General features: G+C 48.7%; 1 protein-coding gene across 1 annotated transcript in view; it reads right to left on the reverse strand.

Annotated features, from left to right (window-relative positions):
• Positions 1-2,696: 2,696 nt before the first annotated feature.
• The window catches only part of LOC135056516 (oocyte zinc finger protein XlCOF7.1-like), a 124,245-nt gene continuing 98,982 nt past the window's right edge, over positions 2,697-27,959 (reverse strand). Inside the window, exons 10-14 of the mRNA XM_063961818.1 lie at positions 16,712-16,885; positions 16,047-16,125; positions 15,831-15,928; positions 15,014-15,692; positions 2,697-4,671 (exon numbers count right to left, since the gene is read on the reverse strand). Coding sequence (XP_063817888.1) covers positions 3,434-4,671; positions 15,014-15,692; positions 15,831-15,928; positions 16,047-16,125; positions 16,712-16,885 — 2,268 coding nt within the window. The 3' untranslated portion in view covers positions 2,697-3,433. The remainder of the gene's footprint in view (positions 4,672-15,013; positions 15,693-15,830; positions 15,929-16,046; positions 16,126-16,711; positions 16,886-27,959) is intronic.

The raw sequence follows: 27,959 nt of genomic DNA on the forward strand, positions 1-27,959 counted from the left end.
GTATGCTGATTTGTAGTCCAGCTCTCATCTTGACACTCTACTATATTCTCATTTCTACCCTATCTATCATCCTAAACCTCTGCTATATGCTCACCTCTACCCGATTTCCCACCATAACCCTCTACTACATGCTCACCTCTACCACATCTCTTTACCTAAAGCTCTGTTACATGCTCACCTCTACCCTATCTCTCATCCTAACCCTCCCCTACATGCTTACACCTACCTAATCTCTCATCCTAACCCTCTGCTACATGGCTCACCTCTACCCCATCTCTTATCCTAACCCTCTGATGCATTGCTCACCTCTACCTTATCTATCATCCTAACTCTCTGCTACATGCTCACCTCTACCCCATCTCTCATCCTAAACCTCTGCTACATGCTCATCTCCACCCCATCTCTCATCCTAACCCTCTGCAACATGTTCACCTCCACCCCATCTCTCATCCTAATCCTACGCTACATGGATCACCTCTACCCCATCTCTCATCCTAACCTTCTGTGACATGTTCACCTCTACCCCATCTCTCATCCTAACCCTCTGTAACATGTTCGCCTCCACCCCATCTCTCATCCTAATCCTACGCTACATGGATCACCTCTACCCCATCTCTCATCCTAACCTTCCGTGACATGTTCACCTCCACCCCATCTCTCATCCTAATCCTACGCTACATGGCTCACCTGTACCCCATATCTCATCCTAACCTTTGGTACATGGCTCACCCCCATACCATCTCTCATCTTCACTTTCTGCTATATGGTTCACCGGTACCCCATCTCACCCTAACCTTTTGTAACATGTTCACTTCTACCCCATCTCTCATCCTAACCCTCTGCTACATGTTCACCTCTACCTCATCTCTCATCCTAACCCTTTGCTACTTACTCATCTCTACTGCATCACTCATGCTAACCCTCTGTAACATGTTCACTTCTACCTCATCTCTCATCCTAACTTTCTGCTATATGTTCAATTCTAACCCACTTCTCATCCTAACCCTCTGCTACATGCTCACCTCTACCCCATCTCTTATCCTAACCCTCTGCTACATGCTCACTTCTACCCCATCTTTCATCCTAATCCTCCACTACATGCTCACCTCTACCCCATCTCTCATCCTAACCCTCCCCTACATGGCTCACCTCTACCCCATTTCTTATCCTAACCCTCTGATACATTGCTCACCTCTACCTTATCTATCACCCTAACTCTCTGCTACATACTCATCTCTACCCTATCTCTCATCCTAATCCTACGCTACATGGATCACCTCTACCCGATCTCTCATCCTAACCTTCTGTGACATGTTCACCTCTACCCCATCTCTCATCCTAATCCTACGCTACATGGCTTACCTCTACCCCATATCTCATCCTAACCCTCTGCTACATGGCTCTCCTCTACCCCATCACTCATCCTAATTCTCCGCTTTATTGTTCACCTCTACCCCATCTCTCATCCTAACCCTCTGTTACATGGCTCACCTCTACCCCATCTCTCATCTTAACTCTCTGCTGTATGGTTCACCGCTACCCCATCTCTCACCCTAACCTTTTGTAACATGTTCACTTCTACCCCATCTTCATCCTAACCCTCTAATACATGGTCACCTCTACCCCATCTCTCATCCTAACCCTCTGCTACATGTTCACTTATAACCTATCTCTCATCCTAACCCTCTGCTACATGGCTCACCTCTACCCCATCTCTCATCCTAACCCTCTGTTACATGCTCACCTCTACCCCATCTCTCATCCTAACCCTCTGCTACATGCTCACTTCTACCCCAACTCTCATCATAACGCTCTGATACATACTCACCTCTACCCCATCTCTCATCCTATCCCTCTGCTACATGCTCACTTCAACCCCATCTCTCATCCTAACCCAAAAATAACATTGGTTTCGACTTATTTTAAAAGAATAACCAAATAAAATGTGATTTTCACTGTCCATATGAATATATTGGTCAAATTGACTGCTTAGGGGGAATTCATTTGTTTTTATCATGGCGCCACAAGATGGCTGCCTGATAGCAGCAATTAAATTGTTTATTTGTTGGCACCCAGCAGCCACGGAGGACACATTTTTCCTCACAGCCTCCTGAGGAGCAAGAAAGAATATGTGCAAACTCAGCACTTTGGGCAACCAAACTCCCAGAGCAGTTTAGATGGGTTTAGCCAGTTTACACAGCTGGAGACTCTCTGTTTGGGCGCGACACGCGTGATATGCACATGAGGCCAAACACCTCAATAGTAACAGGTGTTATGGTGTCTAAACACGTTTACATGGGAAAAACAAATGCCCAGAACAATTGAAATCCCCACCGTCTCTTTATATCCCTGTACAGTAGAGTATTTCACATCTTCACTATGTACCTTGCTGGTAACAGCTATAATCACCGCCATACAGTAATCACTACACCGCCATACAGTAATCACTACACCGCCATACAGTAATCGCCAAACAGAAATCACACCGCCAGACAGTAATCACCACACGGCCATACAAAAATCACAACACGGCCATACAGTAATCACCACACCGCCATACAGTAATCACAACACGCCCATACTGTAATCACCACACCGCCATTCAGTAATCACTACTGCGCCATACAGTAATCACCACACCGCCATACAGTAATCACTACAATAGTGGAGCCAGATTGATTCATGAGGAATAGTATAAAATAAGAAGTATTTACTGCAATCCACCAACTATGTTTATTTTATAGATTTTATGATTTCATTGAGATATTTTATTGTATTATTAAAATAAATTAGAACAATAGATACATGAGACATACTATACTTACTAATGTTTATTTTTTTGAATAAAATATTCTCACTTGCAAACACACAATGGCCCTCATTCCGAGTTGTTCGCTCGCTAGCTGCTTTTAGCAGCATTGCACACGCTAGGCCGCCGCCCTCTGGGAGTGTATCTTAGGTTAGCAGAATTGCTAACGAAAGGGTAGCAGTTCTGCTATTAAATATTTCCCTGCAGTTTCTGAGTAGCTCCAGACTTTCTCCTAGATTGCGATCACTGCAGACTGTTTGGTTACTGGTTTGACGTCAAAAACACACCCTGTGTTCGGCTAGCCACTCCCCCGTTTCCCCAGCCACTCCTGCGTTTTTGGCTGGCACGCCTGCATTTCTTAGCACACTCCCGGAAAACGCTCAGTTTCCGCCCAGAAACACCCACTTCTTGTCAATCACTCACCGATCAGCAGAGCGACTGAAAAGCTTCGCTCGGCCCTGTGTAAAATTGCATAGTTTTGTGTGAAAGTACTTAGCGCGTGCGCCCTGCGGCCCATACGCATGCGCAAAACTGCAGGTTTTTAGCCTGATCGCAATTCTGCTAAAAATGGCAGCGAGCGAACAACTCGGAATGACCCCCAATGTACTATGTGAGTAACTCCACTTACTCAGGGCATGGAAATGGACTCTCACCTGTGTGACGTCTCTGATGTGTAACAAGAGATGATTTCTCTGTAAAACATTTCCCACACTCAGAGCATGGAAATGGCTTCTCACCTGTGTGAATTCTCTGATGTGTAACAAGATGTGATTTCTGTGTAAAACATTTCCCACACTCGGAACATGGAAATGGTTTCTCTCCTGTGTGACTTTTCTCATGTCTAGCAAGATCTGATTTCTGTGTAAAACATTTCCCACACTCAGAACATGGAAATGGCTTCTCACCTGTGTGACTTTTTTCATGTCTAGCAAGATCTGATTTCTGTGTAAAACATTTCCCACACTCAGAACATGGATATGGCTTTTCACCTGTGTGACTTCTTTGATGTTTAACAAGAGATGAATTCTGTGTGAAACATTTCCCACACTCAGGACATGGAAATGGCTTCTCACCTGTGTGACTTTTCTTATGTCTAGCAAAACCCGATTCATGTCTAAAACATTTGCCACACTCAGGACATGGAAATGGCCTTACACCAGTGTGACATCTCTGATGTTTAATAAGATCTGATTTATGTATAAAAAATTTCCCACACTCAGAACATGGAAAGAGCCTCTCACCTGTGTGATTTCTCTGATGTGTAGCAAGAGACGATTCATGTGTAAAGCATTTCTCACACTCAGAGCATGGAAATAGTTTCTTATCTGTGTGATATCTCTCATGTTTAAGAAGATGTGATTTCTGTGTAAAACATTTCCCACACTCAAAGCATGGAAACGGTTTATCACCTGTGTGACTTCTCTGATGTGTAACAAGAGATGATTTCTGTGTAAAACATGTCGCACACTCAGAACATGGAAATGGCCTCTCACCTGTGTGACTTCTCTGATGTGTAACAAGAGCTGATTTCTTTGTAAAACATTTCCCACAGTCAGAACATGGAAATGGCCTCTCACCTGGCTGTGTGTCCTGTGTAAAACATTTGGCACCTACAGTAGAGGGTAACTCTGTATCTACTGTAAGTGATGTAACAGATGCACCAATTTCAGAGTTATCAGGGGAACCTTCCCCAGGATCAGAGGGAACAGGTGACATATCTGCACGGTGATGTGCTGCCTCTGTAACTGGGGTAAGAGGGATTTCTTCTGGAGAATCTTGGGTGACATAATTTTCTTCTATTTCACAATCTGGCAATAGAATCAGATGATCCTCTGAGACATTCCGGCTGCAACATTCATCTGCTGGGAATAAATTCTGATCAAAACCAAATAAACATCGGCAGAGAGATGAACATAGCTAGGAACAGGAAAAGCACAAGAAAACCTCTAACAGCTGTGTGTGCGAATGCTAGGACCGTGTGAGTAGCCCCAGGGTCATACAGAATGGCCACAGGAACTGAGACGCTGACGCCATGTTTTCTGCATATGAGATCACAGATATCGCCAGAGACATGCCCCGAAAAGTGTGTGTGCTGCCACTCCTTGTATCTGCCTTATGTGGTCTCTGACTGTCAATCAGTTTGCAAATAATTCTTGGTGCAGTGAGACTGCAACCCATGCAGAGTTGGCCCATAATCGATGAACTCCGTAAACATCGGTATTGTGTACATCTCTGAAATAGGCCCTTGGTTTTGTATTGGAATCTCATTCTCTCATGACCTAAACATATTGCCACAAATCGGGCTGGGACCAGTGATACCTCAGATCAGGCTGGGACTGGGGATGCCTCAGACTGTGTGGGGCTGGTGATGCCTCAGAACGTGCAGGGGCAGTGATGTCTCAGACTGTGTGGGGGCAGTTATGCCTCAGACTGTGTGGGGGCATTGATGCCTCAGACCATGCGGGGGCGGTGATGCCTTAGACCATGTGGGGGGTGGTGATGCCTCAGACCAGGCTGGGACTGGTGATGCCTCAGGCCGATCTGGGACCTGTGATGACTCTGATCGGGCTGGGACCGGTTATGCCTCTGACCTGGCTGGGACCGGGGTTGCCTTGGACCGGGCTGGGACTGGAGATGACTGGGACTGGGCTGGGACTGGAGATGACTGGGACTGGGCTGAGACTGGAGAGGACTGTGACTGGGACTGGGGATGGCTGGGATTGGAGATGACTGTGACTGGGCTGGGAGTGGAGATGGCTGGAACTGGAGATGACTGTGACTGGGCTGGGAGTGGAGATGGCTTGGACTGGAGATGACTGTGACTGTGACAGGGACTGGAGATGACTGTGACTGGGACTGGAGATGACTGTGACTGGGCTGGGACTAGAGATGACTGTGACTGGGCTGGGACTGGAGATGACTGTGACTTGGATGGGATTGGAGATGACTGGGCTGGGACTGGAGAGGACTGTGACTGGGACTGGAGATGAATGTGACTGGGCTGGGACTGGAGATGAATGTGACTGGGCTGGGACTGGAGATGACTGTGACTTGGATGGGATTGGAGATGACTGTGACTTGGATGGGATTGGAGATGACTGGGCTGGGACTGGAGAGGACTGTGACTGGGATGGGACTGGAGATGACTGTGACTTGGATGGGATTGGAGATGACTGGGCTGGGACTGGAGAGGACTGTGACTGGGACTGGAGAGGACTGTGACTGGGACTGGAGAGGACTGTGACTGGGACTGGAGAGGACTGTGACTGGGCTGGGACTGGAGAGGACTGTGACTGGGCTGGGACTGGAGAGGACTGTGACTTGGATGGGATTGGAGATGACTGGGCTGGGACTGGAGAGGACTGTGACTGGGCTGGGACTGGAGATGACTGTGATTGGGCCGGGACTGGAGATGACTGTGACTGGGCTGAGACTGGTGATGCCTGTGACTGGGCTGAAACCGGTGATACCTGTGACTGGGCTGAAACCGGTGATACCTGTGACTGGTATGGTACTGGAGATGACTGGGCTTGAACTGGAGATGACTGTGACCGGTGAGGGCTAGGACTGGAGAGGACTGTGATTGGGCCGGGACTGGAGATGACTGTGACTGGGCAACACAGAGCAGGATAGATAATGTCCAGGAGAATGAGCTTTGGATAATTAGCAGGAACTTGCACATGTAGCAGGTGGATAACCTGCAGGATGTGAGAACAGGAGCACACTAATGTATCTGTAATCAGTGACGTGCAGGTGGGGCAGCTCTAAGCTGAGACACAGGTAATAGCAGGCGCTAGGAACATGGCGATTTAGCTGAGTAGATGTACAAGATTCTCAGGAATAATCTGTAGCTTGGAAAGTGTAGCAGCCCTGATACTTGTACACGGGAAAGTCCAGCAATACTGAGACACTGATATATCACTAGGACTTGCAGACTTGCTCCTAAATAGGAGCCAAGTTTTCAGCAATGTGACTTATTGCTCTGGCAGTGAGTAAATAGACAGGAAAGGTTTAGATAGGAGCTGCAGGTCACAGATTGGCTGCCAGAGCCAGCTGAGGCATGCAGCACTCTGACTGGAGGAGATGCGGTCAGCTGACAAGATCCATCATAGCAACAACCCTGTATCAGCTCAACACATGCAATAAGAAAACCTGACCTGCGGAACAGTTATGTGATGAATCACTTAGTACATCAAATAAAAGCAGATTTATGGTAAGAACTTACTTTTGTTAAATCCCTTTCTGCGAGGTACACTGGATTCCACAGGGATAACATTGGGATGTAGAGTAGAATTTTGATCCAGGGCACCAAGCTTTGACTGTTCCCAGGATGCTTAGCGCCGCCGACCTCTATAACCCCGCCTCCGTGCACAGGAGCTTAGTTTTGTTAACCAGTCCAATGCAGTAGCAGGTAAAAGAGACGACAACCGTTAGTAGCCACATACACCACATTCTTACTACAGGAGACGGTATCAGCGGCTAATGCCATACCAACCCAAAGAAGCTAAGTGCATAAGGGTGGGCAACCTGTGGAACCCAGTGTACCTCGCAGAAAGAGATTTAAAAAAAGTCAGTTCTTACCATAAATCTCCTTTTCTGCAGCGGGGTACACTGGTATTCCACAGGGATAACATTGGGGATGTCCTAAAGCAGTTCCTCATGGGGGGCACAAGAACCGGGCATCCAAAGGAAGTATCGAAGGCATAGAACCTAATGAACGTGTTCACTGAGGACAACGTAGCCGCCTTGCACAATTGTTCAAGGGTCGCACCACGGCGGGCTGCCCAAGAAGGTCAAACAGACAGAGTAGAATGGGCTTTGATAGTAGCAGGAGCTGGAAGGCCAGCCTGTACATAAGCATGTGCAATCACCATTCTAATCCATCTGGCCAAGGTCTGCTTATTAGCAGGCCAGCCACGTTTGTGAAAACCAAAAAGGACAAAGAGAGAATCAGACTTCCGAATGGAAGATGTCCTCTTCACATAGATACAAGTGTTAAGTTCTCTGTACTCGGAACCCTAGAGAGAGGGTGGCAATAGATGAGCTTCGAGTTCAGGAACGTGATGCTGCAGTTTGAGCAGAGTTCAGCAGCAACCCCTATAGGTGTTACGTTCGCAGTACTCGGTTCTCAGGGTGGACAAGCCCCAAGCACTGGAACGCAAGCTGCAGTATAAACGGAGCTCGGCAGCACCCCCAAGGATCCCTAACTCCGTGGTCTCACCCTCGTTGTCAGCCTATGCCTGCGTGACTATGGTTTCTTGGGCTCATGGCAGCCGCGTTTGAAGGGCGGATTATGTCTGCCAATTCCAATGCCCCCCGGTCTTAGTTGGAGACAAGGCGTAGACTGAGACGGGGCGATGACAAGGGGAACCTCTAACTAGAGAAGGAAGTACCCAGTTAGGGGTGCTACAGAACTAAAATAAAGTATGTGCGGCACAGCCGCCAAGACAAAAAACTACAACAAAGGCAGTGCTGTCCACATGCCGACACAACACCGCTGTGTTCCGGTGAGGACAGCACACGCAGAACCCTCTGCAGAAATCCAAAGCAAAAGCAACAAGTAGCTACAGCCTAGGTCGAGGGACGCGGCAAAGCCACTACTCACGAAACCGGTACGAATACTGGCAAAAGGACAGGAACCCCCAAAGTAGCTGACACAGGCTCTCAGGACCGGAGGACAGGCAGAATTCCAAATGACAGACCAGTGGACACTAAGAAGCAGGATACTAGATCAGACACAGGCAAAGCCACAGGACTCCTGGACAGGAATGCTTCAAGACAGGATACTGGATCAGACGCAGGCAAAGCCACAGAACTCCTGGACAGGAATGCTTCAAGGCAGGATACTGGATCAGACGCAGGTAAAGCCACAGGACTCCTGGACAGGAATGCTTCAAGGCAGGAAGCAGCTAGACAGAAGCTATCACTGGCATCTGTGTCAGGCAGTGAGGGAGAATATAACAAGGAATTCTTCCAATCACAGCAGGGACCCTAATTATGTCGCGCAGCTGCCCTGCTGCACGACTCCAAACTGACAGGTGCAATAAACAGACAAGTTAGGCTAAACACAAGGAAACAGGCTGCAATTACACAGACTCACCACCGGCGGCCAACAAGAGTCTTTCTAAACAAGAGCAAAGGAAATCCTGGCCTGCAAGAGAACTATAACATAAAATACATAAACGGAAAGCAAACAGGAATGAACCACTACTTGTGGTTCATAACAGTACCCTCTCCTTAAGGGTGGACTCCGGACACCCCATGACACCCACGGGGAACAGAAACAGAAGTATAAAATAAAATACATAACCAAAATGCAAAACAGGAATGAGCCACAGCCATGGCTCATAGCAATAGGGAACCCTGACTCCGTTGTCTCTCCCAAGTGGTCAGTCAACGCCTGCGAGACTGTGGTTTCTTGGGCCCACGACAGCCACATTTGATGAGCGGATTAGGTCTGCCCGACTCCGATTACCCCCCGGTCTTAGTAGGTGACAAGGTGTTAACCGAGACAGGGAGAGAACAAGGGGAAACCTAACTAAAACAGACACACAAAAGAAAAGGGGAAACTACTGACAATTACAATCAAGATTATGTGCGGCGCGGCCGCCAAGAAAAAACGTAACAAAAGCAACGCTGCCCCAATGCCACCGTCGTATCTCGGCGAGGACAGCAATGGCAGAAACCTCCGCAGAAAACACAAAAGCAAGACAGTAAGAAATAATACGGCTACGGACGTAAGATGCGGCAAAGCCGCTACTCACGACACCAGTAAAGGTTCTCGCAGATGGAACAGGAACCCCAAGGCTGCAGATACTGGGTCGCAGAAGTGGAAGGCTGTAACGTTTCCAAAGATCAGACTCCAGACACCAGGACTCAGGATACAGGGTCACAGGACTGGAAGGCTGCACAGGAACTCTCCAGGGCCAGGAAGCAGCTCCACAGGAAGCTATCACCGACGAGGCTGTCCTGGTCTGGATCCCTTAAAAACCCCTGCAGCCCAATAGCAAGGCAGCCCAGCCCCCTGATCCTGATACCTTAGCTGGCGTAGCGTGCTGGGTGCAGCGTCCCGGCTGCTTAGTAACAGACGGGACTGCAGTGTAGAGTGTCCGCCCGGTGTCTCAGGTTGCTAGGCAACCGGTCGGGAGCCAGCTGCGGAAGTGACGCGCCGGCCCCGCTGCATAGCAATGGCCGGGAGCCGGCGCGACCTGCCGCTGGTAACACGGAGAGCCCGTACCACGTCCAAAGACCGCTCTTTGGGTGACAATTCAGGAGAGATAAAGGCCGGAACCAAAATCTCTTTGTTAAGGTGGAAAGAAGACACCACCTTAGGTAGATAACCAGGGCGTGTCCGAAGAACCGCCTGGTTACAGTGAAAAATCAGAAAGGGAGACCGACAGGATAAGGCACCCAAATCTGAAACCCGTTTAGCAGAGGCAATAGCCAGCAGAAATAAAACCTTAAGAGAAAGCCACTTAAGATCTGCAGACTAAAGAGGTGCAAACGGAGACTCTTGCAACCGACAAATCTCAAGGAGCCACAGGTGGGACATAGGAAGGTTGAATCCGCAATACACCCTGAGTGAATGTATGAACATCAGGCAGAGTCGCAATTTTTCTCTGAAACCAAACCGACAAGGCAAAAATATGAACCTTGAGGGAGGCCAGATGAAGGCCCAAGTCAGGCTCTGTTGCAAGAAGGCCAAAAGTTTGGCCGTACTAAACTTGTAAGTGTCATGACTGTTAGCTGCGCACCAAGCAAAGTAAGAATTCCAGATCCTATGATAAATCCGAGTAGAAGACGGTTTCCGGGCCTTCAACATGATTTGAATAACCGCCTGAGAAAATCCTTTGGCCCTCAGAACTGAAGCTTCAAGAGCCATGCTGTCAAAGCCAGCCGGGCCAAATCCTGGTAGACACAAGGGCCCTGAATGAGGAGGTCTGGGCGCTGCAGAAGTAGAAGGGGACGCTCTATCGAGAGACCCTGCAGGTCTGAGAACCAATGCCACCTGGGCCACGCTGGAGCGATGAGAAGTAGTATTCCTCCTTCTTGCTTGAACTTCCTTATCACCCTTGGCAGAAGTGACACCGGAGGGAACACGTACGGCAGCCGAAAGTTCCATGGAATTGCCAGTGCGTCCACGAATGCTGCTTGTGGATCCCTTGTCCTTGCTCTGAAGACCGGAACCTTATGATTATGTCAAGACTCCTGGTAGGCCCCACTTGTCCACTAGGAGTTTAAATACCTCTGGATGGAGGCTCCACTCTCCGGCATGTACGTCCTGACGACTGAGGAAGTCAGCTTCCCAGTTTAGGACCCCCTGAATGAACACTGCCAATATGGCTGCCAGATGGCGTTCCGCCCACTGAAGAATCTTTAACATTGCCATGCGGCTTCGAGTGCCGCCTTGATGATTTATGTACGCCACCGTGGTGGCGTTGTCTGACTGTACCTGAACAGGCCTATTTTGTATCAGATGCTGGGCCAGGTTCAGAGCATTGAACACTGCCCGCAAATCCAGAATGTTTATTGGGAGGAGAGACTCCTCCTTGGTCCCCCGACCCTGAAGGGAGTGTTGACCCTCAGACTGGCATCCGTCATAAGGTGGGCCCAGTTGGAGATCTAGAAAGGATGACCCCTGCTCAATCATTGGTCTTGGAGCCAACAGCTCAGTGACCGACGCACCTCCGGAGACAACGAGATCATGCGAGACCTGATCCGGTGAGGTAGGCTGTCCCACTTGGCAAGAATCAATCTGTGCAGAGGGCGGGAATGAAATTGAGCGTACTCCACCATGTTGAAAGCCGACACCATGAGATATAGTACTTGTATCGCTGAGTGAATCGACACTCGTGGGCGAAAGTGGAAGCATAAAATTCTGTCCTGAAGGTTCAGGACCTTCTCCTGAGACAAGAACAACCGCTGGTTGTGAGTGTACAACAACACCCCCAGGTGCACCATGCTCTGAGCAGTTGATGAGCCACCCGTGGGCTTTCAGAAACTGGACCGTCAGATCCAGATGACGGAGGAGAATTTCTGGGGAATTCGCCAGGATCAGCAGGTCCTCCAGATACGGTAGGATCCTGATACCCTGACGGCGGAGTAACTCCGTCATTACCGCCACAACCTTCATGAAGACTTGCAGAGCCGTGGTCAAACCAAAAGGTAAAGCCCGAAATTGATAATGGAGGTTGCCAATAGCAAACCGCAGGTACAGCTGATGCGACACTGCAATTGGAATATTGAGGTAAGCATCCTGTATGTCCATATAGTTCCCAGGCTCCAAAGCCAGAACAATAGAGCGAAGAGTTTCCATTCGAAACTTGGAGACTCTCACAAACCTGTTCAAGGACTTGAGGTTGAAAATGGGCCGGGAGGAACTATTCGGTTTCGGGACTAGGAACAGCGGTGAATAGTACCCCTTGCCTATCTGAGCCAGAGGCACCTGTACTACCACTCCTGTGTCCAGGAGGGATTGTACCAGCAAATGAAGAGTTTTTGCCTTCACCTGATCGTCAGGCAAAATCGATGAGGGGGACGATTCTTGAAGGTGGTCTTCAACCAATCCTGGGTAAACCTTAGAAGTTGGACTCCCACTCTGGGATCCCCCAGGTGGAGGCCCGTCCCATCATACAGTAGGCTTGTCTGATTTGGAAGCAGGCTGATGGGCAGCCCAGGCACGTTTAGGTTTGGGCTTAGTGGTTTTGGAATTGCGAGCCTGTTTCGGGTACGCCTGACCCTTTGCTTTACCTGGAGGATGAAAGGATCGAAAGAAGTACTCTTAACCTTCGGGACCGAAGGAGCAGTACTAGGAAGACACGCCATCTTAGCAGAAGCCAAGTCAGCCACAATCTTCTTTAGATCCTCACCAAAAAGAATGTCTCCCTTAAAAGGGAGCACTTCCAGGGTTTCTTAGAGTCCAGATCCACAGACCAGGACCATAACCAGAGAATCCGACGAGCCAAAATGGATGTAGTAGAAGCCTTGGCCGCCAGAATACCGGCATCAGAAGCCGTCCCCTTAATGTAATGAGATGCTGTGACAATATACGAGAGACATTGTCTAACATTATCAGAAAAATTGGATGGCAGCTCTGTTTCCACCTCCTGAGCCCACGCTTCAATAGCTTCTGCAGCCCAAGTAGCTGCAATAGTGGGTCGATGCACAGCTCCTGCGAGGGTGTAAATAGCTTTTAAGCAACCCTCCACACGCTTATCCGTCTGTTCTTTCAGAGAGGTGACGGTAGTAACAGGCAGAGCAGAGGATACCACCAGCCGCGCCACTTGTGAATCCACCGGCGGTGGTGTTTCCCAATTTTTACTTATCTCCGTAGCGAGGTGATAGCGAGCCAGCATCTTCTTGTGAGGTGTGAATTTCTTTCCTGGATTTTCCCAGGATTCCTGACGTATGTCAACTAAGTGGTCATAATGAGGCAAAAGTTGTTTAATAACCTTCTGACGTTTAAATCTATCTGGTTTCTTAGAGGTAACAACAAGTTCTGGATAATCATCAAATTGAAGGATCAGCCTGATAGCCTCCAACAGTTCAAGAACATCCACCTGTGAAATAGATTCCCCATCAGAAGCATCTGGATCAGTGTCTGAGGGGTCAGTATATACGCCATCTTCATCAGACGAAGTGTATGGAACATGGGTGGAATGTGAGGAAGAAACTGTCCGCTTAGAGGACCCCTTGGTCTTAGGCAGGCGAGGGTTAGGTTTCTGTTTGTTCAATGAGTGATTCAATTGCTGTAACTGACTGGACAGAAGATCTGCCCATGGCGGATTAACCGCAGGGACAATATGTGGCTGTATCAGCACGTAAGGTCCCATAGGGAGCGTAAGTCTAGTTACCAGCGTACTTAGTAGAGTAGAGAAAGTAGCCAAAGGTGGGTCACTATGGACCCCTGTTGCTACGGCCCCACTGGTGGGTCGGGAATCCCCAGAACCTGAACCCTCTGCTGCTATGTTTTCCTCTAATGTGTCTGTGAAGCACCTATATCAAATAATAACCCTGACGCACTTAGCCCCCCTCAGGGTACAGAATATAGGGATAGCAATCTGAGGGAGATACACGGAATAGAAATCACGTAGCAGCTATATGCACACACACACAGTCACATGTACAATGCAGAAATTATGACATGCAATAAAACTGCACTGGACTAGCAATACTAAGTAATACTAAGTAAAGCTATATAGGCTTATAGATATATCAATGCACAGTAAATACTGGATGTATATCACAGGGTACTTGTACTACATAACCGTGAAGTAATGCACCGTTTCTTAACGAACACTGTCATCAGACATGTAGAATACGTAAGTGTCCTGTAAAATGCACAGCGCTGATGATGCAGGCGGCTTTACAGAGGAGGCTTTGCCCAAAGAGTCCCAGGATCAGCTCAGCATGCAGTAATGGCGCCCAAACTCTGACAGGGAGTGAGGGAGAGAGAGATGCACCTTTAGGGCGGGAACATTTACTCCAAATGGCGCCATGAGGCTGGGGGAAGGGCTACAGGTCAGAGCCTTATCCCCTTGCTGGACTTTACCACCGGGTACTGTGGGCCATATAAAAACGTTTTTTGGTAAAACCGACATGTGCCCCTGCCCCGGTGGTCTAGTGGGGTCCCTGCACTAACACAGTGTCCATGCCAGCCCGTGCAGCCCGCCTCCTAACAGCTGCGCCGGATCGCGATTTCCAGCGGGTCCCGCCTGGGAGACCCTCTTACCTTCTCCCTGAATGCAGCCACGCAATCCCGGAGAGCTGTGGCTGGTGTGTGTGCCTGAAATAGAGAACCGGAGCCTCTACTGTAAGTACCCGGCAACCAGGGACACGGGAGAATACAGCGCCACTGGGGGAGGTGAGGGAGCTGCAGCAGGAGATGTCAGAATGATATCTAGCACGGACAGTGTCTCTACTGCAACCCTTGAAGTCTTCAATCTTCACTTTAAAAAGCTCTTTTCAGGGATGTTGGAACAGCCCTGCCTGTTAGCTGCAGGCACCAGCTTACAAACTGAGCGCCTATGCACGGAGGCGGGGTTATAGAGGAGGCGGCGCTGAGTATCATGGGAACAGTCAAAGCTTTAGCCTGTTGGTGCCTCGGATGAAGATCCTACTCTACACCCCAATGTTATCCCTGTGGAACCCAGTGTACCCCGCTGCACAAATGTTAATAATCAACCTTATGTGTTTATTACTCACCTGTGCTGATATCTGTAGGGATTGTCTCCTCCTCCTTACACTGCTGATCTCCCCTCACATACGTCTCTTCTTCTCCCTCTATATCTTCTGCCTTCATATCAGTCACATACGTCTCTTCTTCTCCCTCTATATCTTCTGCCTTTATATCAGTCATATACGTCTCTTCTTCTCCCTCTAGATCTTCTGCCTTTATATCAGTCACATACGTCTCTTCTTCTCCCTCTAGATCTTCTGCCTTTATATCAGTCACATACGACTCTTCTTCTCCCGCTATATCTTCTGCCTTTATATCAGTCACATACGTCTCTTCTTCTCCCTCTATATCTTCTGCCTTTATATCAGTCACATACGCCTCTTCTTCTCTCTCTATATCTTCTGCCTTTATATCAGTCACATACGTCTCTTCTTCTCCCTCTATATCTTCTGCCTTTATATCAGTCACATACGTCTCTTCTTCTCCCTCTATATCTTCTGCCTTTATATCAGTCACATACGTCTCTTCTTCTCCCTCTGTATCTTCTGCCTTTATATCAGTCACATACGTCTCTTCTTCTCCCTCTATATCTTCTGCCTTCTTATCAGTCACATACGTCTCTTCTTCTCGGTCTATATTTTCTGCCTTTTTATCAGTCACATACGTCTCTTCTTCTCCCCCTGTATCTTCAGCCAGATCTCCACTCTAAATAAACCATAAAATAATGTGTGATGTCATTGGGAATAAACAGTATAATATCAGTGTATAAGACACACAGCTCCTCTACAGATCATATAGTATCAGTCACTTTGGTTTATTGGTGAGACCCTAAATCCCACCTACCTGATCCTCCTGTGGGGTCCTGTGATTCTCCTCTGTACAATCCTGGGAATACAGAGGACGGGGACATCTCTCTGGGGTATCTCCGTTACTGGCTCCATCTGTAGGAGACACACAGTGACTGAGTACAGTGTATATATGTGATTATCAGATGATGTGTGTATATAGGGGCCCCCATACCTGCTCTCCCCTGTACAATACATGACAGTCTCCGCTTACCCAGTGATGTGAGGGGCCGGTGATTCTCCATCATCACGTCCTTGTACAGACCCCTGTGTTCCTCTATATACTCCCCCTCCTGCATGGAGACATAGACATTGATATCCTGACTCCTTATAGGAACCTGACACACACAGTGATACAGTCATCACCCAGACACATCCCCTGGTGTTATTGTATAATGTCCCAATCCCGGCATTCACCTCTCCAGTCATCACCCAGACACGTCCCCTGGTGTTACTATATAATGTCCCATTCCCAGCAGTCACCTCTCCAGTCATCACCCAGACACATCCCCCGGTGTTACTGTATAATGTCCCATTCCCAGCAGTCACCTCTCCAGACATCACCCAGACACGTCCCCTGGTGTTACTGTATAATGCCCCATTCCCAGCAGTCACCTCTCCAGTCATCACCCAGACACGTCCCCTGGTGTTACTGTATAATGCCCCATTCCCAGCAGTCACCTCTCCAGTCATCACCCAGACACGTCAGCTGGTGTTACTGTATAATGTCCCATTCCCAGCAGTCACCTCTCCAGTCATCACCCAGACACATCCCCCGGTGTTACTGTATAATGTCCCATTCTCAGCAGTCACCTCTCCAGTCATCACCCAGACACATCCCCTGATGTTACTGTATAATGCCCCATTCCCAGCAGTCACCTCTCCAGCCAGCACCTGAATGATCTTGTTGGTGAGTTCCAGGATCTTCTGGTCACTGTGTCTCTCATGTATCAGTGAGTGAGGTGGAGGCACCGTGATGGGTCTCTGGGACCTGCTCAGTTCTCCTGACACATGTTTGTGGTTGCTGGGTGTCACACACGCCTTGGATGTCTTCTATACTACTGTGTAATCCTGTGTATTGGTGGAAATGTTCATTAAAAAGTCAAAATGAACTCAATCAAAATGGAGCTAACTAATCATTACTATAGATAGAAGTGATGTCACTGTGACACTCCCAGATCCCCTCACCTCCCCAGTCATGTCCTGTATTATTACTACAGATATAAGTGACGTCACTGTGACACTCCCAGATCCCCTCACCTACCACAAGCTGCTCCCCCTGTATAATTGTAATTATAACAACAACAACAACAGGACAAAACAGGCCGCTCCCCCTGTAGAATAATACTAGGACACCACTGGCCACTCCCCTGTATAATAATAATAATAATAATAATAATAATAATAATAATCACAACAGGACACCACAGGCTGCTCCCCCTGTATAATAATAATAACAACAACAGGACACCACAGGCTGCTCCCCCTGTATAATATTATTAACAGGACACCACAGGCTGCTCCCCCTGTATAATAATAATAATAATAATAACAACAACAACAACAACAACAACAACAACAACAGAACACCACAGGCAGCTGACCCTGTATATCAATAATAACAACAACAACAGAACACAACAGGCCACTCCTCCTGTATAATAATAATAATAATAATAATAACAACAACAACAACAACAACAACAACAACAACAACAACAACAACAACAGAACACCACAGGCCGCTCCCCCTGTATAATAATAATAATAAGAATTTACTCACCGGTAATTCTATTTCTCGTAGTCCGTAGTGGATGCTGGGTACTCCGTAAGGACCCTGGGTACTCCGTAAGGACCATGGGGTATAGACGGGCTCCGCAGGAGACTGGGCACTCTTAAAAGAAAGATTAGGTACTATATCTGGTGTGCACTGGCTCCTCCCTCTATGCCCCTCCTCCAGACCTCAGTTAGGGAAACTGTGCCTGGAAGAGCTGACATTACTAGGAAAGGATTTGGAATCCAGGGTAAGACTCATACCAGCCACACCAATCACACCGTACAACTTGTGATAACCATACCCAGTTAACAGTATGAACAACAACTGAGCCTCATTCAACAGATGGCTTATAACAATAACCCTTTAGTTAAGCAATAACTATATACATGTATTGCAGAGAGTCCGCACTTGGGACGGGCTCCCAGCATCCACTACGGACTACGAGAAATAGAATTACCGGTGAGTAAATTCTTATTTTCTCTGACGTCCTAGTGGATGCTGGGTACTCTGTAAGGACCATGGGGATTATACCAAAGCTCCCAAACGGGCGGGAGAGTGCGGATGACTCTGCAGCACCGAATGAGCAAACTCAAGGTCCTCCTCAGCCAGGGTATCAAACTTGTAGAATTTTGCAAAAGTGTTTGAACCCGACCAAGTAGCAGCTCGGCAAAGTTGTAAAGCCGAGACCCCTCGGGCAGCCGCCCAAGAAGAGCCCACCTTCCTCGTGGAATGGGCTTTTACTGATTTAGGATGCGGCAGTCCAGCCGCAGAATGTGCAAGCTGAATCGTGCTACAGATCCAGCGAGCAATAGTCTGCTTTGAAGCAGGAGCACCCAGCTTGTTGGTTGCAAGCTGGGTGCATGCAGGATACATAGCGAGTCAGTTTTTCTGACTCCAGCCGTCCTGGAAACATAGATTTTCAGAGCCCAGACTACGTCCAGCAACTTGTGTCACGATCCGGGTATCTGGACGCCATTTCATACCCATCAGATGCCTCCTAAGGCTGGCTCAGCGCTCCAGGACCAGATTCCATCTGTTATCCTGATGTTTACATTCCTGTATCCTCTCCTGTCACTCTGAGACGCTGTCACAGTAAACGCCATATTACACCTGGCATGGCGTCTCCCGCGGCCTCCGCCGCCGTCCCTGAGCTTCTGCATGCAGAGTGTCTGAGTGGCGATTACGTCAGCCGCGGCCTCCTCTGTGTCCGCGTGGTTGGATGTGCACCTGTCAGCTTGGCGCCTCCTGTCTCCGGTGGCCGGCGCCGCCATTACTGTTTTCATTACCACATGGATTACAAACCAAACTTCCCTCCAAGTGTCTGCATGGGCGCAGCCATCTTGGATTCTGTCAGCTGATCATTTCCACCAATCTGTTCTCAGTATTGATAATCTGCATAATTGCCTAGCCAATCCCTTCCTTGCTGCAGGTATAAATACACTGTGCCTGAGCAAGGAAGGCGTCAGTGCTTTGGTTGTCAAACCTAGTTCCTGTTTGTCTCTCTCCTGTGATTGTCTTCCAGGTTCCAGCTCCTGTCTCAAGACTTCCACCATAGAGACCCGCACCAGCATTCCACCTGCGTTGTAGCCTGACTCTCCGATCCATTGTGGATTCATCTGTTTCCAGCTACAACATTACCTGCTTCCAGCCCAGCTTCCAGCAGAGTACAGCTTCTCTTAAAGGGCCGGTGTCCTTTCTACAGTTTACCACTCTCCACCGGTATTATTATTTCTCCGCTCTCAAACTCTACATTTCATTCATATTGCATCGCTCTCAAGCTTCATTTATTATTTAACTGGTTCCAGCCAGTATCCACTCCGTGCCAACATCTGTCTGGTTCCAACCAGAACCCACAGCAGCTATTTTATTTACAGCAGTCCAGCTTTCCCTGGAACACCAGCTGATACGATCCTGGGCTTTCTTCATTGCTACAGTCAGGCCTGGTAAGGACTTTCCAACTCGCAGATAATAAGAACTGTCTCATACTACCAGAGCTCTGTGGCCCCTGCCCCTGTAGTACCCAGGAACTGTATTATTTCTCTGCTGATTTTAGGTTTCTTTTACTGCTACTGTGATGCATGGAGTTTGTCATAAATAAACATCATTGACTTTTATTCAAGTTGTCGTGGTCACGCCTTCGGGCGGTTCTTCTTCATGTTACTTACATGTCCAGGGGTCTGATACAACCTCCCAGGTTCCGGTACATCTCAGCCCCTACAACTGAGGCTGCCTCCCGTCAGCTCAGGCCCTCAGTTGTGACAGTAAGCACTGACCTAATGAATCCAGCCGGAGACCAGGATCAAGCGGCCAGGCCGATGCAAGAACTGGCAGCCCGACTAGAACATCAGGAGGCTGCACAGGGCCACATCATCCGCTGTCTCCAGGATTTCTCTACTCGGCTGGATGGGATTCAGACAACTCTCCGTGGATCAGGCGCGTCTGGTGCGTCAATCACAGTGACTCCAGCTATAACCCCACCCACCTTACCCATTTCTGCTCCACGTCTTCATCTTCCAACGCCAGCAAAATTTGACGGATCTCCAAGATTCTGCAGGGGATTTCTCAACCAGTGTGAGATTCAGTTTGAGCTACAACCTGGCAATTTTCCCAGTGACCGTACAAAAATTGCCTACATTATTTCTCTTCTCAGTGGCTCAGCCCTTGATTGGGCATCACCGTTATGGGAGAGGTCCGACACCCTGCTATCTTCTTACGCTGCATTCGTGTCAACATTCAGGCGCATCTTCGACGAGCCAGGCCGGGTAACCTCAGCTTCATCCGAGATTCTCCGTTTACGCCAGGGGTCACGTACTGTAGGACAATATCTGATACAGTTCCAGATCCTGGCATCCGAACTGGCATGGAACGACGAGGCCCTGTATGCTGCATTCTGGCATGGCTTATCTGAGCGTATTAAAGATGAGTTAGCTACCAGAGACTTACCCTCTAAGTTAGATGAGCTAATCTCACTCTGCACGAAAGTTGATTTACGTTTCAGAGAGAGAGCAACTGAGCGTGGAAGATCATCTGCTCCAAAATCTTCTGCTCCTCCTCCTCGCCAACTGTCACCAACTAAAGATGAGCCCATGCAAATTGGCCGTTCCCGTTTAACTCCTGCTGAGCGCCGAAGACGTCTCTCCGAGTCTCTCTGTCTTTATTGTGCAGCTCCGTCTCACACCATTAATGCCTGTCCCAAACGTCCGGGAAACTCCAAATCCTAGCTCGCCAAGGAGAGGGCCGGCTAGGAGTAATGATCTCCTCTCCATCTCCTCAAGATTGTAATCTCCCAGTCTCGCTTCAAGTTGCTCAACGTTATCGGAACGTCATTGCCCTCCTTGATTCCGGAGCAGCTGGGAACTTTATTACCGAAGCCTATGTTAAACGGTGGTCCCTACCCACCGAGAGACTTCCTTCGTCCATTTCTTTAACTGCCGTGGATGGCAGCAACATTTTTGATGCAGTTATTTCTTTAAAGGACTCTACCAGTTCGTCTGAGAGTGGGAGTTCTTCATTCCGAACTTATTTCTTTTTTAGTGATTCCAAGAGCCACACATCCTGTGGTCCTGGGCCTTCCATGGCTCCGTCTTCACAATCCTACAATTGATTGGACGACTACGCAAATCCTGGCATGGGGTTCCTCCTGTGCTGAGACATGTTTGTTTAAAGTATTGCCTATCTGTTCTTCCTCCCCCAGGTCGTCTGATGTTCCACCTCCTCCATATCAAGATTTCACGGATGTGTTCAGTAAAGCTTCTGCTGATATCATTCCTCCTCATAGAGAATGGGACTGCCCGATTGATCTCGCTCCAGGGAAGGTTCCACCTCGAGGCCGAACTTATCCGTTGTCTCTGCCTGAGACGCATTCTATGGAGGAATACATTAAAGAGAACCTAGCAAAGGGGTTCATTCGACCTTCTTCTTCCCCAGCCGGCGCAGGCTTCTTTTTTGTAAAAAAGAAAGATGGTGGTCTGCGGCCGTGCATCGACTACAGAGGTTTGAACGACATTACCATCAAGAACCGTTATCCTTTACCCCTGATTACTGAGCTCTTTGACAGAGTTAGCGGAGCTACCATCTTTACAAAGCTGGACTTGAGAGGTGCATACAATCTCATCCGGATCCGTGAGGGTGACGAGTGGAAGACTGCCTTTAACACCCGTGACGGACATTATGAGTACCTCGTCATGCCCTTCGGATTGAGCAATGCTCCAGCTGTCTTCCAGCATTTTGTCAATGAGATCTTCAGAGACATTCTATACCGTCATGTCGTGGTCTATCTAGACGATATCCTCATTTTTGCCAACGATTTAGAGGAACATCGTTTTTGGGTTAAAGAGGTTCTGTCCCGTCTCCGTGTCAATCATCTCTATTGCAAATTAGAGAAATGCGTCTTTGAAGTCAAGTCCATTCCGTTTCTAGGGTACATTGTGTCCGGTTCCGGACTAGAGATGGATCCTGAGAAATTACAAGCAATCCAAAATTGGCCGATACCCTTAACCCTCAAAGGGGTCCAGAGGTTCTTGGGGTTCGCCAACTATTACCGAAAGTTTATACGAGACTTTTCCACCATTGTGGCGCCTATTACTGCTTTCACTAAGAAGGGTGCTAACCCGTCCAAGTGGTCTGAAGAAGCCATGCAAGCATTTCATCTTTTAAAACAAAGGTTCATCTCTGCGCCTGTTCTGAAACAGCCTGACATCGACTCTCCTTTCATCTTAGAGGTGGATGCCTCCTCCGTTGGAGTAGGAGCGGTGTTATCTCAGAGGGCTAAAGATGGCCATTTACACCCTTGCAGTTTCTTCTCCCGGAAGTTCTCCCCAGCTGAGCGCAACTATGCCATTGGCGACCAGGAGTTGCTAGCCATCAAGCTCGCTCTAGAAGAGTGGAGGTATCTGTTGGAGGGAGCTTCTCATTCAATCACCATACTTACAGACCACAAGAACCTTTTATATCTGAAAGGCGCACAATGTCTCAACCCTCGTCAGGCCAGATGGGCACTTTTCTTTTCCAGGTTCGACTTTAAACTCCAGTTCTGTCCGGGCTCTCAGAATCGCAAGGCCGATGCCCTTTCCCGCTCATGGGAGCAAGAAAATGAGTCAGAGTCTTCAGACAAGCATCCTATTATAAATCCGTTGGCATTCTCCACGGTAGGGATGGACTCTACGCCCCCATCAGGGAAAAGTTTTGTGAAACCGATGCTAAGGAAGAAGCTCATGCATTGGGCCCATGCTTCCCGTTTTGCCGGACATACAGGTATCCAAAAAACCCTGGAGTTTATCTCTAGGTCCTATTGGTGGCCAACTCTGAAAAAGGACGTCTTGGAGTTTATTGCATCTTGCCCAAAGTGTGCTCAACATAAGGTATCCCGCCAGTCGCCTGCGGGGCAACTGGTTCCACTATCTGTTCCCCGTCGACCTTGGACCCATTTGTCGATGGATTTTATTACAGATTTACCCATGTGCAACAAGTTCAATACCATCTGGGTGGTAGTTGACCGGTTCACCAAGATGGCACACTTCATTCCTCTCACCGGTCTTCCGTCAGCTTCCAAGTTGGCTCAAGTATTCATACAAGAGATCTTCCGACTCCACGGTCTTCCTGAAGAAATTATCTCAGATCGAGGAGTTCAATTCACAGCCAAATTCAGGCGAAGTTTATGTCAAGTCCTCCAAGTCAAGCTAAAGTTTTCTACGGCTTACCATCCTCAGACCAATGGTCAAACCGAGAGGGTGAATCAGGACTTGGAGGCCTTCCTCCGCATCTATGTGTCCTCCTCTCAAGATGACTGGGTTCAATTACTTCCCTGGGCCGAGTTCTGTCATAACAACCAGTATCATTCTTCATCTGCTTCAACACCATTCTTCACTAACTTTGGATTCCACCCTAAAGTCCCTGAGTTCCAACCGCTTCCAGCAACTTCTGTTCCCGCAGTGGATATCACCTTGCATCAGTTTGCCAATATCTGGAAGAGCGTACGATCAGCTCTGCTCAAGGCATCGTTCAGGTACAAGAAGTTTGCGGATAATAAGCGTCGAGCAGTTCCTGCTCTCAAGGTGGGTGATCGGGTATGGTTATCCACGAAGAATTTGAGGTTAAGAGTTCCCAGTATGAAGTTTGCACCTCGCTATATCGGTCCTTTCAAGATTGAACAAGTCATCAATCCTGTTGCTTACAGACTTCAGTTGCCTCCCTTCTTAAAAATACCCAGGACATTCCATGTTTCCCTGTTGAAACCGCTGATCTTGAATCGGTTTCATTCCTCACTTCCTCCAACTCCGAAAGTCCAAACTCAACGAGGCGTTGAGTATGAAGTAGCCAAGATCCTGGACTCACGTCACCGTTACGGTCAACTACAATATCTTATTGACTGGAAGGGTTATGGCCCTGAGGAACGTTCATGGACCAATGCTTCTGATGTCCATGCTCCTGCCTTGGTCCGGAGATTCCATTCCAAGTTTCCTCAAAAGCCAAAGAAGTGTCCTGGGGCCACTCCTAAAGGGGGGGGTGCTGTCACGATCCGGGTATCTGGACGCCATTTCTTACCCATCAGATGCCTCCTAAGGCTGGCTCAGCGCTCCAGGACCGGATTCCATCTGTTATCCTGATGTTTACATTCCTGTATCCTCTCCTGTCACTCTGAGACGCTATCACAGTAAACGCCATATTACACCTGGCATGGCGTCTCCCGCGGCCTCCGCCGCCGTCCCTGAGCTTCTGCATGCAGAGTGTCTGAGTGGCGATTACGTCAGCCGCGGCCTCCGCTGTGTCCGCGTGGTTGGATGTGCACCTGTCAGCTTGGCGCCTCCTGTCTCCGGTGGCCGGCGCCGCCATTACTGTTTTCATTACCACATGGATTACAAACCAAACTTCCCTCCAAGTGTCTGCATGGGCGCAGCCATCTTGGATTCTGTCAGCTGATCATTTCCACCAATCTGTTCTCAGTATTGATAATCTGCATAATTGCCTAGCCAATCCCTTCCTTGCTGCAGGTATAAATACACTGTGCCTGAGCAAGGAAGGCGTCAGTGCTTTGGTTGTCAAACCTAGTTCCTGTTTGTCTCTCTCCTGTGATTGTCTTCCAGGTTCCAGCTCCTGTCTCAAGACTTCCACCATAGAGACCCGCACCAGCATTCCACCTGCGTTGTAGCCTGACTCTCCGATCCATTGTGGATTCATCTGTTTCCAGCTACAACATTACCTGCTTCCAGCCCAGCTTCCAGCAGAGTACAGCTTCTCTTAAAGGGCCGGTGTCCTTTCTACAGTTTACCACTCTCCACCGGTATTATTATTTCTCCGCTCTCAAACTCTACATTTCATTCATATTGCATCGCTCTCAAGCTTCATTTATTATTTAACTGGTTCCAGCCAGTATCCACTCCGTGCCAACATCTGTCTGGTTCCAACCAGAACCCACAGCAGCTATTTTATTTACAGCAGTCCAGCTTTCCCTGGAACACCAGCTGATACGATCCTGGGCTTTCTTCATTGCTACAGTCAGGCCTGGTAAGGACTTTCCAACTCGCAGATAATAAGAACTGTCTCATACTACCAGAGCTCTGTGGCCCCTGCCCCTGTAGTACCCAGGAACTGTATTATTTCTCTGCTGATTTTAGGTTTCTTTTACTGCTACTGTGATGCATGGAGTTTGTCATAAATAAACATCATTGACTTTTATTCAAGTTGTCGTGGTCACGCCTTCGGGCGGTTCTTCTTCATGTTACTTACATGTCCAGGGGTCTGATACAACCTCCCAGGTTCCGGTACATCTCAGCCCCTACAACTGAGGCTGCCTCCCGTCAGCTCAGGCCCTCAGTTGTGACAACTTGGACTCCTCCAAGTCCCGAGTAGCCGCAGGCACCACAATAGGTTGGTTCACATGAAACGCTGATAACACCTTAGGAAGAAATTGGGGACGAGTACTCAATTCTGCCCTGTCCATATGGAAAATCAGATATGGGCTTTTACACGACAAAGCCGCTAATTCTGACACCCGCCTGGCCAAAGCCAAGGCCAATAGCATGACCACCTTCCACGTGAGATATTTTAACTCCACGGTCTTAAGTGGCTCAAACCAATGTGATTTTAGGAAATCCAACACCACGTTGAGATCCCAAGGTGCCACCGGAGGCACAAAAGGGGCTGAATATGCAGCACTCCCTTAACAAACGTCTGAACTTCAGGCAGTGAAGCCAGTTCTTTTTGAAAGAAAATAGATAGAGCCAAAATCTGGACTTTTATGGATCCCAATTTTAGGCCCATAGTCACTCCTGACTGTAGGAAGTGCAGAAATCGACCCCGCTGGAATTCCTCTGTTGGGGCCTTCCTGGCCTCACACCAAGCAACATATTTTTGCCATATGTGGTGATAATGTTTTGCTGTCACATCCTTCCTAGCTTTTATCAGCGTAGGAATGACTTCATCCGGAATGCCCTTTTCCTTTAGGATCCGGCGTTCAACCGCCATGCCGTCAAACGCAGCCGCGGTAAGTCTTGGAACAGAGAGGGCCCCTGCTGCAGCAGGTCCTGTCTGAGCGGCAGAGGCTATGGGTCCTCTGAGATAATTTCTTGTAGTTCTGGGTACCAAGTTCTTCTTGGCCAATCCGGAGCAAAAAATATTGTTCTCCCTCCTCCTTTTATTACAATTCTCAGCCCTTGGGTATGAGAGGAAGAGGAGGGAATACCTAGACCGACTGGAACACCCACGGTGTTACTAGTGCGACCACAGCTATCGCCTGAGGGTCCCTTGTCCTGGCGTAAAACCGTTTTTTAGCTTTTAATTGAGGTGAGACGCCATCAAGTCCATCTGAGGCATTTCCCATCAATTTGCAAACTGCGTGAAGACTTCCCGATGAAGTCCCCACTCTCCCGGGTGGAGGTCGCTCCCGGAATGAACACTGCTGACAGTGCGCTTACTTGATTCTCCGCCCAGCGAAGAATTCTGGTGGCTTCTACCCTCGCCACCCTGCTCCTTGTGCCGCTTGGCGGTTTACATGAGCCCCTCCGGTCTGACTGGATCAGAACCGGTTGGTCGCGAAGCAGGATCTCCGCTTGACTTAGGGCGTTGTATATGGCCCTTAGTTCCAGGATATTGATGTGAAGGCAAGTCTGTTGACTTGACCACAAACCTTGGAAATTTCTTCCCTGTGTAACTGCCCCCCACCCTCGGAGGCTTGCATCCGTGGTCACCAGGACCCAGTCCTGAATGCCGAATCTGCGGCCCTCGAGAAGGTGAGCACTCCGCAGCCACCACAGGAGAGACACCCTGGCCCTGGGGGATAGGGTGATTAACCGATGCATCTGAAGATGTGATCCGGACCACTTGTCTAGTAAGTCCCATTGGAAGGTCCTCGCATGGAACCTGCCGAAGGGGATGGCCTCGTATGACGCCACCATCCTTCCCAGGACTCGAGTGCAGTGATGCACTGACACCTGTTTTGGTTTTCAATAGATTCCTGACCAGTGTCATGAGCTCCTGAGCTCTCTCTATCGGGAGATAAACCCTTTTCTGGTCTGTGTCTAGGATCATGCCTAGGCGAGGCAGATGAGCTGTAGGAACCAACTGCGACTTCGGAATATATAGAATCCAGTCGTGTTGCCGTTTCACTTCCAGAGAAAGTGATACGCTGTCCAGCAACTGCTCTCTTGATCTCGCTTTTATGAGGAGATCATCCAAGTATGTGATAATAGTGACACCTTGCTTCCGCAGGAGCACCATCATATCCGCCATTACCTTGGTGAAATTGGTAATGACAATCCCGAACCGCAATTCTGAGGTACGCTTGATGAGGTGGATAAATGGGGACCTGAAGGTATGCATCCCTTATGTCCCGATTCACGATAAAGTCTCCCCCTTTTCAGGCTTGCAATGACCACTCTTAGCGATTCCATCTTGAACTTGAACCTTTTCAGGTATATGTTCAGGGATTTTAATTCAATATGGGTCTAACCGAACCGTCTGGTTTCGGGATTACAACATGGTCGAATAATAACACCCTCTTGTTGAAGGAGGGGACCCTTGACCACCACCTGTTGAAGATACAAATTGTGAATTGCAGTTAACACTGGCTCCCTCTCTTGGGGAGGCATCTTCTCACAGTCCAGCCTGTATCCCTGCGACACAATTTCTATTGCCCAGGGATCTAACAGGGAGTGAACCCACTTGTGGCTGAACTTACGAAGGCGTGTCCCCACCGGGCCTAGCTCCGCCTGTGGAGCCCCAGCGACATGCGGTGGATTTTTGTAGAGGCCGGGGAGGACTTCTGTTCCTGGGGACTAGCTGTGTTGTACAGCTTATTTCCTCTGCCCCCGGCTCTGACAAGAAAGGACGCACCTCAGACTTTCTTGTTTCTTT

Source organism: Pseudophryne corroboree, chromosome 3 (assembly GCF_028390025.1).
Source record: "Pseudophryne corroboree isolate aPseCor3 chromosome 3, aPseCor3.hap2, whole genome shotgun sequence".
Classification (NCBI taxonomy): domain Eukaryota; kingdom Metazoa; phylum Chordata; class Amphibia; order Anura; family Myobatrachidae; genus Pseudophryne; species Pseudophryne corroboree.